This window comes from Episyrphus balteatus, chromosome 2 (genome assembly GCF_945859705.1).
Source record: "Episyrphus balteatus chromosome 2, idEpiBalt1.1, whole genome shotgun sequence".
NCBI lineage: Eukaryota > Metazoa > Arthropoda > Insecta > Diptera > Syrphidae > Episyrphus > Episyrphus balteatus.
In genome coordinates this window covers 36,653,005-36,669,003 of record NC_079135.1, presented here as the reverse complement: position 1 = coordinate 36,669,003, position 15,999 = coordinate 36,653,005, and the positions used below count along the sequence as shown (strand labels likewise).

Genomic DNA, 15,999 nt, shown 5'->3' with positions numbered 1-15,999 from the left:
TTCACCAGCGAAGCAAAAATCGTTGAATCTTTCGAAAAACACTTTACAGACGTGTACAAAGAAAGAGTGCCGCTATTCAACATAAACACCACGCAAAGAGCCCAAGAGTCCGCTAACTCAGTGGCTCTAAACACACCGGAACACATTTTCCTATTCAATTCCGAAAACTCTGCACTGAACCCTATTGCACCCCATATTTTTACTGACCCTGATTCTGTGAAGAACCTGCTTAAGCTTCTAAGACCAAAAAAATCGTCCGGGCCGGACAACATTTCTAATTACTTTCTGAAAAAAATTTCAAATCAAGCGGTTAACTTCCTAACAATTCTATACAATAATTGCATTAACAATGCCTACTTCCCCAGCCTCTGGAAAACAGCTAGGATCCTGCCTATAGTTAAAAAACAAAACAATTTTGACATTAACAATTATAGACCGATTTCCCTACTTTCCAACACCGGGAAAATACTCGAAAGAATAATCCTGAACAAAATGAATTGCCCGCTAGACAACCCCATAGACCCGATACCCGACTTCCAATTCGGGTTCCGCAGAGGACACTCCACCCTCCATGCGCTAACCAAATTTCAAAACGATATCATCTTAAATCTGAGAGAAAAAAGATGCACAGTCGCCTGCTCTCTCGATGTTGAAAAAGCCTTCGATAGCGTATGGAGGGTGGGGCTTATCTCTAAACTCGTATCAATTAATCTTCCTAGTTACATCTACAATATTCTGCACAGCTTTCTATCTAATAGAACTTTCTTCGTACAAATTCAAGGGACAAAGTCGAACCCCCGAAGCTGCGACAGTGGCGTCCCGCAAGGGTCAATATTGGGCCCACACCTATACAACATCTTTGTGCACGACTTCCCCCATACATGGTCAGAAAATAATTTGGTCTCAACCGGCCTCCTTTACGCCGACGACACCATCGCGTACTCCAACCACGAATATCCACTAGTAGCTCTACACCACCTCGAAAAACACATCGGGGTTATAAACGACTATTACAACACCTGGGGTATCAAGCTGAATGTCCCAAAATCAGAACTGATTTGCATCAGAAACGCGAGTGGTAAAGGTCCAATTGGAGTAGTAAGGGAAAGCAAACATCTCACACTAAACGTCAACGGTTGCCCAATCCAAGTTCAAAACAAGTTGAAATATTTAGGAATCAACTTCAACAATCTATTTAAATTTAATTATCATGCTAAACTCACCATTGAAAAGACCAGAAAAGTCTCTAACATGCTGATGCCCTTTTTCAGGCACAGAGCCTTAAACAAAAAATCCAAACTACTGTTTTATAAAACATTAGTTAGACCAGTAATGACATACGGGTTTCCAATATGGTTTACCATCTCTCCCTCGGTAGCCCAAAATATGGAAATCCTTGAAAGAAAACTTCTTAGGCTCTGTGCTGGTAAAAACTTTGAGACCCGGACCAAAAGATTCTCAAATAACTTTATTTACAGCGACACAAATACTGTCCCGCTGATGAGATACGTCTCGCTTCTCATGAAAAAAACAATTTCAAACTTTGAACAATCCGAAAACGACTTAATAATACATTCCTTAGCATCCCAGACTGGGTCCTCTTGGGACGGCGTTGGTTATCTGTCACCACTCGGAATACTCTCAGTGGATCTTGACGCTCCAGTGTTAGAACCTTTAGAGTTCTATAACAGGGCCATCCCAAATCAAAATCGCGGATAATTATCCATTCGCCACTTGCGTCCCGCGATTCACTACAGTGTACGTTGGGGGAACCCCTTTTCTACCTATAAAATTATTAAAAATAAGTTACCAAAATTCTCTAAAGATTGGCCGACAGTACTTACTTAAAAATACTAGAATAAGTATCATTTAGTTATCTTCTAATTGAAATAAAATACAATTCAAGTATTTATCAAACAATATATAACAGGTATTATTATAAAATAAATAATTACAAAATCATCAATGTAAAAGACAATTAAATGAACAACAAATCAAAAGTAAAAATATTTTATAAAACAAATAATTGTAATAATCAATGTTATCTGTCATTCATTATCTTCATTAATGAAGTTTCTTTTTTTTTCTTTTGTAACACCCTCTGTGTATCTATGTTTATCTCGTCTCGTACACAACAATCGAAGTATAAATGTGTTCCCCGATAAATGCCTTTTTCCTCCATGTTAATAATATTCACTAAAAAGGGAAAAAAAAAAAAAAAAACAAATAAATAATGAATCTAAGGGCGTACTCGCTCTTATAAACGAAAATGTTAACCTAACATACAATGTATTCACAAGAATCTGACTGAGCTCTCGCTCTAACAAAAAAAAAAAAGAAAATGTATATTTGTATTCCGTACATACTATGTATATTCGTATCTCACAAACCTAACAAATGTTCAAGGCATTCTATCGTAGGGTTAGTTTGTAAGGTATCTGTAGTTTTTTTATTGTATATATGTATCCTAGTTTATAAGAGGGTGACAAAACGTCACACAGTTAACGTAAACAAAACTCTCTGTCATGAGCAAGAGTAGAAAAAAAAGAAAAACATTTTACTGACCGCCATGAGGCAAACATTGTATTCATTTTCATTACAAAGCAACTGAAAGAGCAGGCAATACATTATAGCCGCCAGTTTAACTTAAGTAAAGTAGTAAAGAATTGTTATTTTTAGACTAAGACAGCAACTGTAACCTAAAAGACTCAATAAAGAAATTCAATTCAATTCAATTCATACAAGTACCGTTACCTCTACCCATACCGCTACCGGATACCCTCCGGTGTGGCCAAGCCTTTAAGTCGACTAGGATTTTTCTATGGCGATTTTGTCAACTGTGGCTTACGTTCACACGTCTCGAAAAGCTTACCAACCAACATTCCCGCGACAAACAATTTTGGTTCTATAAAGCTTTACAGATGCAATTGTTGCTTTTGTAAAGCATTATAGAAGCAAAATTGTTAGTAGGGCCCGCTTCTATAAAGCTTTATACTTTATGGAATTCCACACTCAAATACTTTTCGTTCTTACTGTACTAAAAAATCCATCCGCCATCCCTGTTTTTTCGGCGCCAAATTCGAAAATCAAGCAAATTTTTTTTTCGAATTTGCATGAACGAAAAAGTCTCCGGCGGCGCGCAGTTGTGCAAAAAAAAAAAAAGAAAACCTCACAAAAAAGTCGAACTTATTTTCGTGTGGCTAGTTGGTTGGTCGAGTACACGTTTTTTTCTTTGGTGCATAGCAAAAATCAAATTAAATTGTGTGAAAAATTAATCTTTTTTTATTCACTGATCAACTTGTTTAAAAAAAAGAAAAATCTCAGTGTTCATCGACTAATCAATAAAACAAAACAACAAATAAAATAACGAAATATAAGAAAATATCCAACAAGTTTTCTCATCGGCAAAAAGAATATTTGAAAGCTGAAAAAAATTCCAATAAAAATTAGAAGAAAATGGAACAAATTATCGCTAATCTTCTAGTAGCAGACAACGATGTTATACAAAAGGTAAGTTTTTTATTTTATTTTTTAATTTTATACATTTTTCACATTAAAATACTCATTTACTATGTAAAAAGTGAAATTTTCTTGAATTCCATTTGCATTGTGCATCGGAATTCTGTTGAAAAAAAAAAATTCGAAACAGGTTAGATTCGCTTTTATAAAATCTTTGCTAAATGTACGAAGAAAACACGTGGTAGCTCTCAATTGTCGACGAAGATGGTGACCTCCTTCACCGGGCGGACATATTGATGAAGAAAAAGCTCTTTTTTTTTCTTCTGTAGAGCTCCATTGCATGATCTGTCGATGAATTCACTAAAAAAAAGTTCTCTTCCCTGGAGAAAGATATATACTACAAGCGGGTGGGGTCTTTTGTAGCCATGGCGAAGCTCTTATTTGGGAACACGATCTTTCTTTCTTTTTTTTTTGTCTTAATTTTATTTTCCGGTATGTTACGCTCTGTTAAGCTTTGGGAATGTGAATCATTTTCAAATTATTTCGTTTGGAATCGAAAAAGAGGAGATCTCTTCTATAAATTGAAAATGATACACGTGTTTTGGTTTGGAGGAACCTGGGCCAATTTGCCTGCCACTCCTTATTTATCTCCTATACCTATCTTTATGTGCTGATTCTCTGATTGTCTTGTGCGTCGTTAATTTCCTAAAAAATTCGTAGCTATTTGCTATTCATATTAGATTTTCCTAAAACGTTGAGTTGGCAATTAAATTATTGGCATGCCATTCTCCTCATTCATTTTTTTATATGGATGTTTTTTGATTTGACTCTCTTTAAAGTCTCACGAACCACCGCACCAATGCATGCATAAAGCTAGCCGGCTGATGGAACAATTATTACTCTGTACTCTATTTTAAAAATTTGTTGCCAAGTAGGAAATGACGGGGAACAAATTTGTGAATTATTATGATCCATTTTGGAGCATTTGTACGCACTCAAGCTGCAGCAATTAAAAAAATATAGGTAATGTGTCATAGAAGCTTGATAATAGATGAAGTACGTACACATTTTATTAGATGACGATTGATTGATAGTTTTTTTTTTTTTTTGAGATTATTTGGTCTGATTCAAATAGTATTAAGGTGGGGAGATTAGGATAGAGAAATTTTTTGTTGGTTCAAAGATCATAATGAATAACATGCAATGGCGAGTGGAGAGAAATGTAGCGTTAATTAAAAAGTATGTACATTTGTAGGTAAGGAGACTTGTTTATTTATAGTTAGTTGCTGTGTAGGTAGAAATAGCGAGGGGTGGCGGATTTAATTCATTAGCAATTTCGCACCCTATTTGAATTTAGTTTTTTTTTTTCGTTTGTTCGTTATTATGTTTTGTTTGTTTATTTTTTTCAAATGTTAAACTATACAACGGCAATAGCTGTAAGTGGAAGAATTTTTTTTTTTTTTTGATAACTAGATATTCTCGGTATACCTATGTAAATTGGTAAGATAAACAATAGTTGTGACTTGTGAGTATGTATGTATCTTATGATGTAACTTGTAAAACAATGATATCGTGTTTTTTTTTTTTTTTTTAATAGAGAAGGGGTGGTATTTTAGTATTAAACATAACAATGTAAGTATATGGTTAGTTGCGGTAGTGGTAGTTCAAACGTAAATGATATAAAACATATATTATACTGTCAAAAGTATTATTAGTTAAAATGGCTATTTTATAATCTGTTGTACGGATTGGATGAATTTTTTTTTTTACCTACGTGATTCGTGATTAATTCCTTCGTTTTAAATTTGAATGGCCCAATCTTTGAAAGCACCCATCACATTTTGTATGGGAAGTGGCCCTCGGTGAAATTGTCTGAAATTTTATTTTGCGCTATCACTTCAGGTTTTCGAGATAACATCAAAAAAGAAACGAACATCTTTTTTGAGGTTATCTGGAAAACCTGACGTCATAGGACAAAATAGACTTTGAATCTGGTTTCAGCGACCCGAAAAACATATAATAAACATAGTCGCACTCCCAGATCAAACAAAAAAAATTTTGAGGCTGTAACATTTTTTGAGGTTATCTGGAAAACCGTACGTGATAGGCCGAAATGGACTTCTCTTTCAGCGACCCTAAAAACCTATGGATTCCACTAAAAAATAGCCGAAAACACAATATAGAGAGTTACCATCCCTTTTAAAAGGTTTGAGATAGTCATCGGAAAAAAACCGTTATTTTCAAAACTGTCCATTTTTCGACTTTCTGTTCATATCAACTTTTGATCAAGGGCTTCAAGAGAACAACTTACTAAAATTTCAGACAATTTCACCGAGGGCCACTACCCATACAAAATGTGCGGGGTCCTTTAAAGAGTTTCGTATTGAATTTATTACTTTCGACCCATTATAACAATCGTGGAGATGGTCAAGATTTGGCTGTTGTCATAAATCCATTTCTGCACATTGCCAACGCCCAAACGAACGGATTTTATTAAAATTTGGTATACCTATAGAAATTTTTTGTAAGTTTAATTTGTTTGAAAATTTTGTTTTGCTACGTAGTTTGGTATACCTATAGAAATGTCTTGTAAGTTTAATTTGTTTGAAAATTTTGTTTTGGTACGTAGTTTTTTTTTTAAGTTTTATTATTATTATTTTATTACCTTCTTAATAAATAGTCGACGGAAAGCAAAATTTGTGGTTCTAAATCAATTTTTTTACCGAACATGAGATAAGGACGCAGCTTTACTAACTTGAGGGTGCTCTTTCCGTATTTGAAGAGCGTTTTGGTAGCCACTTTAGTATAAGCGTTAATTTTTTTAAGTGAAATTCATTCCAAATTTTTCAAAGAGAAATTTTTACATGTGATAGAACAATTTTCCATTATTTAAATGTGGAACATTCAAAAATTAATTTGAGCTTTACATTCTAAAAATTAAATTGAACTCTCAATTTGATCTATGAGTATCTGTAATGACAGTTTCCAAGAATTTTGTAGCTGACAAAATAAATTCTCTCAAACAAAAATAATTTCATGAGATTACAAGATAAATAAAATCTTGCTCTTTCACTTGTCCCTTTTTTTGGTTTAACTTTGTTTAGTTTTTGTTCCCATTTAAAAAAATTTTTTTTTACATAATTATTTTAAAAATGATGGTAGGTATTAGGTATACCATCAACAAATAAAAAATAACTGGTTTAGCTTAAACCAGTCATAAAAAATAAAATTCGTTTTTCAATTGAAAAAAAAAAAACAACTCTTCAAATCAAATTAAGTTACAAGTATCTTTTATAAAGATGCATTTTTGAAAAAAAAAATGTCAAAATCGTCAGTCGTTAAAAAAAAAATAATTTTTTTTAATATTTTTTTTTTGAAAAAAAAAAGTTTAAAAACAAAATTTGTACCTATGCCATTTTGTAGCATTTATTTATCAACACCTAAAAAATTTCAAAAAAATTCAATATCCCGTTTTCGAAAATTCTATTTTTCAAACAAATTTTTAAATTTTTTTTTTAAATACCAAAATTATTTTTTCATTCAGCAAATCGTTAGGGAGAAAATCAGATTAAAAAAAAAAATGGTTCTATGAGAGGTACCGTTAAAAACGATTAAAAAAAAACTTTTTTTTATAAAACTTGTCTAAAAACTAACACTTGAATTTTTTGATCAAAATCGTAGGAGCCGTTTTTGAGTACCGTTATTTTTAGTCAAAAAAAAAAAAATGAATTCCAAAAACCCTTTTGTACAAGATCCAAAAACTGCTATATACCAAGTTTAAAGTGGATCGGCCGAGCCGTTTAGGTTGTAGCTCCTTATACAGACCGATAGATATATTTTGCAGAATGACACTGACATATGGACGGACAAACGGACTTCCGAGACGCACTTTTTCGCATTTTCTATTATCGTAATGTCATTGTTTGTGTGATTGTGTGATTGTTATCTCAACTTTTTTTTTTTACGAATGCATAATTTGCTTGTTCAAATGTTGACAGTACATACCTAATACAGCTACAGACTTTTTATGTATGAAAATGCGAATATTTCAACGATTAAGTATCGGCCGATGAATAAGTTTAAACGATTGAAAAATAGTATGCATATGCTACACAATACATAATTGTTTTCAAAATACATCCGACCCGACTATTTAGTCTAACCTGACTATCAGCCAATAGAAAGTCTGTTGTGTGCGGGGGCGTATAGAAAAGAACAAAATATAATGGAACAAGCTACGAGAGGAACAGCAACCAAAACAAATTTGAGACAGTTTTCGCAAAACAGTCTCATTTAAGAGTTGATTTTAGTTCTATGAAGCTGTGAAATGTGAAATCACTTTCCCGCCTGATCCAACTCAAATTAGATTTTCTCTAGAAACCTTTTAGGACCTTATAAAACCTTTCGAGTCTGAAACCAAAAGTTCTGCCAATTTTGCTTATATGACACAATGTTAAAATACACAACAAAAACCTTTACCTTTTCTAAGGCCTAAATAAGTTTCATATTGGCCTGTATAACCATCACAATGTCCAATGCGATTAAAGATGGTGGGAAATGTGGAAAACCCAAAGGAATGTCTGCTTTCTTAAAAATTGTTTTCAAGGCATACAATTCTGAAAATCTCTGTAATGTATACTCCATACAAATATATTCCCTATTTTGCAAACAGATGCCGGAAATTGCTCATCTTTTCTTTCTCACTACCTGAATTTCAATCTAAATCATCATCATCTAAATGAAATGATGCATTAGGGCTTAACGAAAAAGATACATCATATTATATTGTTATCTTTGTGCACTACTATATTTACCTATTTTTAGTCATTTAACGCAATGATTCATGAACCAAATGTTTCTCACGAAAACTTTATTGTTGTTGTTTACATAAAAATGAAAAATTACCTGAACATCAACAATAAGACATCTTATTAAATGAATAGAGGTTGTTTTTGTAATATGAAATCCTGTTTTTGTCTTTTTTTTCTTACATTCTTATTGTGAATTTTTCCTCATATTTCCTTCCTCCCCCTTTCTTATAGACCTACCCTACTTGTAAAATTCTAAATCATTGGTAAACAAACATAACGTGCCGATTGGTTTGTGTATTTTTTCTTTTCCTCAAGCGGTTGCCTTTTAAAAATAGAAAATTGAAATTCTCACTTTAGTTGGATTGGAGGCAATTTTATGCAATAAAACGAACGTGTGCTTAAAGGGAATAATTGCCGTGTCTTTAGATGGGTTTTTAATGGGTGCTTCAATATCTTAAACAAATAAATGACAGCCTTCCACTTTTATCACCTTCGTGTGAATTGGAATTGAACAGCCGCCTTCTTGAAAGAGGCAAATAAAAGTTGCAGGAAAGGCTGAACTTGAATAAATTAAAAGAACCTATTTTTAATTTAAACTTTCTTTTTTTATATATTTGTAACCATTAATTTTGTGTTTTGTTTTGCAGGCAACGGCTGATTTGCAGGAAGCCTACAAGCATCCCGAAACTATTCCAGCACTATGCCAGATCGTAGTGTCATCGAAGGAACCTCAAATCCGTCAATATTCGGCGGTTTTGTTGAAGAAGCGTTTGGGAAAACTGCGCAATTGGCAAATGATCCCACCTGAGCAACAATTAGTGTAAGAATAAAAATAAAAAAATCCCTCTTGACATAATATTCATCTTTCTTTTTGTTTTTATTAATTTACAGGATCAAACAAGGAATGCTTAATGCACTTATGCAAGAGCAAGAAAAATCTGTTCGCAATGCCATTGCCCAGTTTATTGGTGTCTTGATTCGCCATGAAGCCGATAAGAAGGGATCATGGATTCAAGAGGTCTTGCAATTTGTCTACAGCCATTGCAGTTCAGCTGATCCAAAGCAAAGTGAATTGGGTTCATCGATCTTTGCTACATTAACTGATGTAGCACCTGAACAATTTGTTGCACATATGGAATCTATTTGTGAAATGTTTACTGCTGCTTTGGTTGCAACCGAAGCCAGTGGAAATATGGCCACTCAAGTTATCTACAATATTCTCATGGGTATGACTTATTTGGTGCCATTCATTTTGGGACACAACACTGCTGAATTGACCTACCAGAAATCGATTCCTCTGGTTATTAAGTCTCTTCAAGCTTTTGCCGTCCAGGACTCTGAAAAGGTAAGACAATTTAAAGACTATATTTTTCAAAGATTTTAAATATTGTCTTTTTTTTTTAAGTTCGTCCAAGCTTTTGATATTTTGGAAAGCATGGCTGACTATACTCCAAAATTATTAACATCAAACATTCGATTGTTGTTGGATTTTTGCTTGGAGGCTTCCAATAATACTCAGTTGGATAGCTCAGTGCGTGTAAAAACTGTAGCATACATTGGTTGGTTGGTGCGCTTGAAGAAGAAGGTTATTGTCAAGCAGAAGCTTGTTGAACCCATCATTCAAGTTGTTTTCAACTTAATGGCCACTGAACCAGAATCGGCTGATGGTAAGAATTGCTTAAGTTTTTTTGAGTTTATTTTGTTTTAACATAATTTTTGATCTTCTCTAGATGATGAGGAATACTTCCTTGGTGAAGACAATTCCAATCCAATGACAACTGCAACTCAAACAATGGATCTGCTGGCATTGCATGTTCCCCCAGAGAAACTTATTCCACCACTATTGCAGCTTTTGGAGCCAGCCCTACAAGGTAACGATCCGTTGCCACGTAAGGCTGCCTTCCTAAGCATGGCTGTCATTGCCGAAGGCTGCTCTGAAGCCATTTGCAACAAATACTTGGAAACTATGTTGAATATTGTGAAAGTTGGCATCACTGACTTGAATCCAATTGTTCGTAATGCTGCCTTCTTTGCATTGGGTCAGTTCTCTGAACATTTGCAACCCGATATCACAAAATTCGCTCCTGAAATTTTACCAATTCTATTTGAATTTTTACAACAATTGTGCAATGAATTGAGGGTAAGTTTTTCTTGATTAGTCCATCTCTTTGTCTCTTCTCTCTCTCTCTCTTTGTATTATCCTGTTTTATTCAAAGCTGTTTTCCTCACTATTTACAAGAATTCAGCTTCAGCCCATTCAGGAATAGCAAATAGTGACTCAATTTTACACCTCAGTGGTCTTCAAATCAAACGAAAATCTTTGTTAACGAATTGGGTTAAGACATAATGATGATGATTGACAGAAAATATGATCTCTAGCGAATATATTTTGTCTTTCCAGTTTTTGTTTGATGTGATCATTTTTATGAAATTAATTTGTTTTAAATAATTAAGGTGCACTTTTAATCGGATTCTTATATTAGATTATCTTTTTAATTTTTTGTTCAATGTGTTCTTTGGTTTTGGTGTATTGGTTTTGAATTTTTCTTATTTTATCCTTTGATACTTTTAATTTAATTTTATTTTTTTTTATATAACTTTTGCAAAAATTTAATGCAATTATTTCAGGTTTTCGAAAATATTATGAAAAAATAAGTACAGCTTTTCAGCTGAATTATGTAAAAGAACTAACTGTTTTTTTTATAAGCAAACACTTCCAATTTATACATAAAATTTAAGAGCGAAATTTCTCTTTGGCTCTCAAAAAGAGGTCTGACTAGGTTTTCATCGTATTTTAGGATCGCTGAATCCAAATCTGGTATTTCTTGAATACCATTAGAAATTTTTGATGGAATCGTTACAAAAATGTAAAAAATCTGAAAAATTCAGACATATGTTTTCGGGATGATTTAAAACTTCGGGTCAGTTCAACTCTATGCTTTCGAGCCTAAGATCCTTAGAAGAAATACCTAAACCAAGCATTTTCTGCGGACAAATGAAATTTAGAGTTAGAAAAACATCCATACATTTTGTTCGGGGTTTTAAGTTGACATAAAACTTAATGAGAGTGAAAAAGTAGAGGATAAGAATTTATTTTCAACTTAAATATTTAAATTTCGACTGAGCAAACAACTCTAAGTTCCAATTTATTTATTTATTGCCATTAAAAATTGAAAGTCTATCAAATCGCATATAAATTTTAAAATTTTAATGGCAACTTTTACTTTAATGGAGATTGAATAAATTGGGCCTAAATCAGCTTTGTAAACTTTCAAGGTAGACCGGGTTCTAGCTTTTTGTTTAAAATTGGTGTCAAATCTTGAGTTAAAGAGAGGACTTTTTTCCTGACTTGATGTCACCTTCCAAACGATAGAATGAAGTTAATAATGTACTTCTTCGTCACAAACAATTCTTACAGAAGAACACTTCCTATTTTGACGTCTAAAAAGGTGTTTAAAAGAATTTTTATTGTAGTTACTTAGGTGTATATTGGACCAAATTAAAAATTATTGGAACCATTGGAAAAAAACAATGCAAGTTTAAACTTTAAAAAAGACCTAGAACATAGTACAGTCAGTTGAAAAAATATAAAAAGATACCGATTTGACTAACTAAGAACAAGTACCGATATTAGCAATAGAATGTATTTTGTTCGTACAGTTGTTAGACTATGAAACCATTCGATGTGTTTTGATCGCAAGACTTATAAGCTGAAAGCTGCGTGCGTTCTATTATTGGCTGCATCTGTTTTGCACTGCACTCCACGAGTTCTTTCTTTTTGGGTGTACAATAAACCAACCAAATATGGACCCCATAACTTAGAATTTCGCTATACTGAGACCATTACACGAGGCTCTTCGCTTATCTCTCTCATAAATAAAAGATTTTTACATGTTTAGACTAACCAAAATTCACATTTAAAGATCAGCAAGTCAAGTCCGTTTAGACTTAATGGATGGCCTTGATTTGACATTATTCTCAAAGTACATTAAAAGCTATTGCGAGTTTTAAAGACGGGAATTAACATTTTCTGCTAAACTGTTTTTTTTTCACCAAAATGTATCTGAGAGTTTTCCGGGGAGTTTTTATGAGGAGTTTTCCGAACGTGAACAACTTTTCGCCCGGAACTCACAATAAGGGAAATGTGAATTTGTTCACGTAAAACTCATGTGCTTTTGTTTTTCCTCGCAAGTAGTCGGTGTCTTATTTGCTTAGAAATAAAAACAAACGAACTGCTGTAAATCTAGAGGGACTTCTATCATTTCAGAATATCATAGAACCGAAATACAGTTCGTCGTCTTTATACTTCTTGTGCGTCAAAAAGATAAAGAAAGACGCGGCGGTAAAAGTTGTGAGGGTTTCTTCTGCTAAAAGACTCGCGCCCATGGATGACTTAAATGTTAACCTTGTACCCATCTAGGTTCTCAACTAATTATTGGTCTCATATGCTCTGTAAAATGTCCATGAATTAAACGGGCAACGATGTACAAGAGAAACAATAAAAAAAATGTTGTTATGATTTCTCGAAATTTTCTTATTTTTTCTTTCTTTTAAGATTGATTTAAATCATGTCTTGTAAGGTTCCTTAGTTTTTAATTCCTTACTTGAACAAATAACTGTTCTATAAAAAAACGAAATTTTTATGAATTTAAAGATTAATTTGAAAATGATCACATCATTCACTGCTATTGAGTCCTTTCCCCCAAAAGAACAGTCTTAAACGAGTAATATATTCTTCATTTTTTCTCTCTGGTGCGTTTATATAGAGTGGCGGTACCGAACCCAAACACATTGATCGTATGTTCTACGCATTGGAAACTTTCTGTGAGAATCTTGAAGATGCTTTAGTTCCCCATTTGCCTTTGTTGATGGACAGGTAAGAAAAAAAAAATCCCCCTTTTCTTCAAATCAAATTTTCAATGGATGTTTTTCTTAAAGACTCTTCCAAGCTTTGGACCCCAACAACTCTGTTCGTTTGCGTGAATTGGCTTTGAGTGCTGTTTCTGCTGCCGCAAATGCAGCCAAGGAAAACATGCTGCCATTCTTCAATCAACTCATTCAAACCCTTCAAATGTACTTGGTTAAGACAGACAATGAAGATATCATCTCGCTGAGACCCCAAGCCATCGACACTTTGGCCGCCATTGCAAGAACAATTGGCAAAGAAAACTTCATGCCCTTGGCCACTGACACCATGAACTTTGCCCTCAATTTACTCGCCGAAGCTGATGATCCAGATGTTCGTCGTGCATTGTACAATCTAATTGCCTCTCTGGCTGAGGTCGTCCACGAAGAAATGGGTGCTGTCTATCCAAAGATCATGGAAAGAATCTACGAATCGATCTTGTCCACCGAAGAAGTTATTCCCAACTTCAAGGATGACGATTTGCCAGTTCCAGCTGTTGAGAACGACGAGAATGAAGAAATCGACATTGAATTGTCCGAAGGAGAGGATGATGATCTTGACAACATTGCCGGATACAGTGTTGAGAATTCCTATTTGGACGAAAAGGAAGAGGCCATTTTGGCTTTGAAGGAGTTCGCTTTGCACAGTGGTGCTGCTTTCATTCCATATCTCGAACAATCCTATCAAAATGTCTACAAAATGATTGATCACCCACAAGAAGATATCCGTAAAGTATCCATCGATGCGTTGGTCACTTTCATTTTGGCCCTGTACAAACAAAAGGATGTTCAGGGTGTTTCAAATGCAGTTGTGATTTTGATCCCAAAATTGGGACAAATCATTCGCGATGATGAAGAAGTTTCAGTTGTTATGGCTGCTGTTGAGGGCTATGGTGATTTGTTGAAGGATTTGAAACAATTGGCTATTCCCAATGACGATCTTCGGGATACCATTTTTGCATGCATCAATGATGTCCTATTGGGCAAGGTAGCATGTCAATTTGATGATCCCACTGGTGCTGGTGGTGATGATGAAAATGAGGAAAGTGAATACGATGAGGCTATTGTCGAATCGGCTGGAAATATCATCCCATTGTTTGGCAAGGCTATGCGTCCTGAACAATTTGCCATGTTTTTTGGCAGAGTTTGTCCAATTATTTTACAAAAATTGGTAAGTTGACAGAAGAATTCCTACAAAAATTGAGGTATTGATTATTTTTGTTTGTTTTCTAGGAAAAGGCAAAGAAGAACGAAGATTTGGAATCCCAACGTTGTTTCGCTTATGGTTGCATTGCTGAATGTTTTGCTCCTCTGCAAACATGCTCAGCAACATACTTTGATACATTGTTGCCCGTTCTGCTCGATGGTTTGTCTGACGAGTTCGATCAAGCTAGACAAAATGCAGTCTTTGGTATTGGAGAGCTGGTGCTCTACTCTGAGGCTAAATCCTATGAGTAAGTTTCATTACAACACAATTCTGACAATCAAGTAATTTACCTACTTTTTTATTTTAGATCATTTCCTCAAATTCTCACAGCTCTTTCCCAATCTGTGGCTAAAGAATCCAAACCAGGTGCTTTGGACAACATTTGCGGTGCCATTGCCCGCCTTATCATGACCAATTGCAGTTTGATTCCATTGCAACAAGTGCTGCCAGTCTTCCTTCAAAATCTTCCACTCAAAGAAGACTTTGACGAGAATGCCGCCATCTTCAAGTGCTTCAAGTTGCTCTACATCCAGAGCCGTGATGCTATTGTCACCTTCCTTGAACAGATTCTCGCAATCGCTATCCATGTTCTCTACAAGAAGGAATTTGTCGACGATGAGACATGTGAGAATGCCTTGGGCATGATTAAAGAAGTTCGCGAAAACTATCCAGATAAATTTGCTGCCGTAGCAAATACGAATGCTGAAATTGCTGCATTCCTTCAAACGATATAAGGCGAGTTACAACTAAAAAAAAAGAGATCGTTTCTTTTTCAAAAGTTTACTTGTTTGATACTTATTTAAAAAAAAAAGAGAGGCACGAATTAATTTCTAAACGGGAAGAGAAGGGTATTCATTAGGTTACTCTTTAAGCCCGATTTATAAGTACATACATATATATCAAGAAAAGTCGCTCTCTTTTCTCGAAGCTCTCACATTTTTATTAAACTTAAATTATTAATATTATCATTATTTTTTTTTTTGTAAAGACTGCATTTTTTGTATATGATAAAAAGCGAGATCATATACGTCCATAAAAATTAAAAAAAAAACTACTTGTTTTCTACAACGCGCATTATAAGACTTGCAGAATTTTTCTCTGCACATTTTAAGAGATTCTCCCCATAGCACGAGAGGGTCACATAAATGAATACAAAATAATAATAATAATAGAAAAAACTAAATTATTTAACAACGGACACACTTTGTTAAAAACTATTTAACATCATTTTTCTCGTATTTTTTTTTTTATTATAAATATAATATTAAATAATTTGAGATAGGCATTTATTGACTAGTTGAACTAGGAAATTGTGCTTTTCTCTCCCTTCTGGTGATCATCAGTGAGATCAGAAGATTGTACATTCTATAGGCTGTGATGTGTGTCCTACTTGTTAAGTATTCTTTTTATTGTTTTTTTCCTAATTCACAGAAAAGAAAAAAACAAATCGAAAAAAAAAAATAAAAACAAATATAAACACAATTGTTAATTCAATAAAAAAAGAACTAATAAAAAGTATAATAAATCAAATTAATGTTGGAAGAAGAGTGTTTGTTGTGGGGTTAAAACGAACATCATAGCTAGCAGCTATTTTTTTTTTTGTTAATTTTTTTTTTG

At 33.9% G+C, this 15,999-nt stretch overlaps 1 protein-coding gene and 1 long non-coding RNA gene across 7 annotated transcripts; one reads left to right on the top strand and one right to left on the bottom strand.

Moving 5' to 3' along the window:
• Positions 1 to 1,417: 1,417 nt before the first annotated feature.
• Positions 1,418 to 2,729, bottom strand: LOC129910139 (uncharacterized). Of its 6 annotated transcripts, XR_008771484.1 has the most exons (4): positions 2,391 to 2,729; positions 2,287 to 2,320; positions 1,845 to 2,196; positions 1,418 to 1,784 (listed from the first exon to the last, which is right to left on the bottom strand). It is a non-coding gene; the product is annotated as an uncharacterized LOC129910139 (long non-coding RNA). The 6 variants fall into 6 exon arrangements; XR_008771481.1 differs by having other exon boundaries at positions 2,278 to 2,729; XR_008771479.1 differs by having other exon boundaries at positions 2,287 to 2,729.
• Positions 2,730 to 3,161: 432 nt separating this feature from the next.
• LOC129908932 (importin-4-like) lies at positions 3,162 to 15,849 on the top strand. The gene is made up of 9 exons (XM_055985773.1): positions 3,162 to 3,510; positions 8,918 to 9,090; positions 9,162 to 9,615; positions 9,676 to 9,937; positions 10,001 to 10,410; positions 13,037 to 13,146; positions 13,209 to 14,346; positions 14,409 to 14,629; positions 14,690 to 15,849. The coding sequence occupies exons 1-9, from the start codon at positions 3,457 to 3,459 to the stop codon at positions 15,114 to 15,116; spliced, it is 3,249 nt and encodes a 1,082-aa protein (XP_055841748.1). The 5' UTR covers positions 3,162 to 3,456; the 3' UTR covers positions 15,117 to 15,849.
• Positions 15,850 to 15,999: the final 150 nt, after the last annotated feature.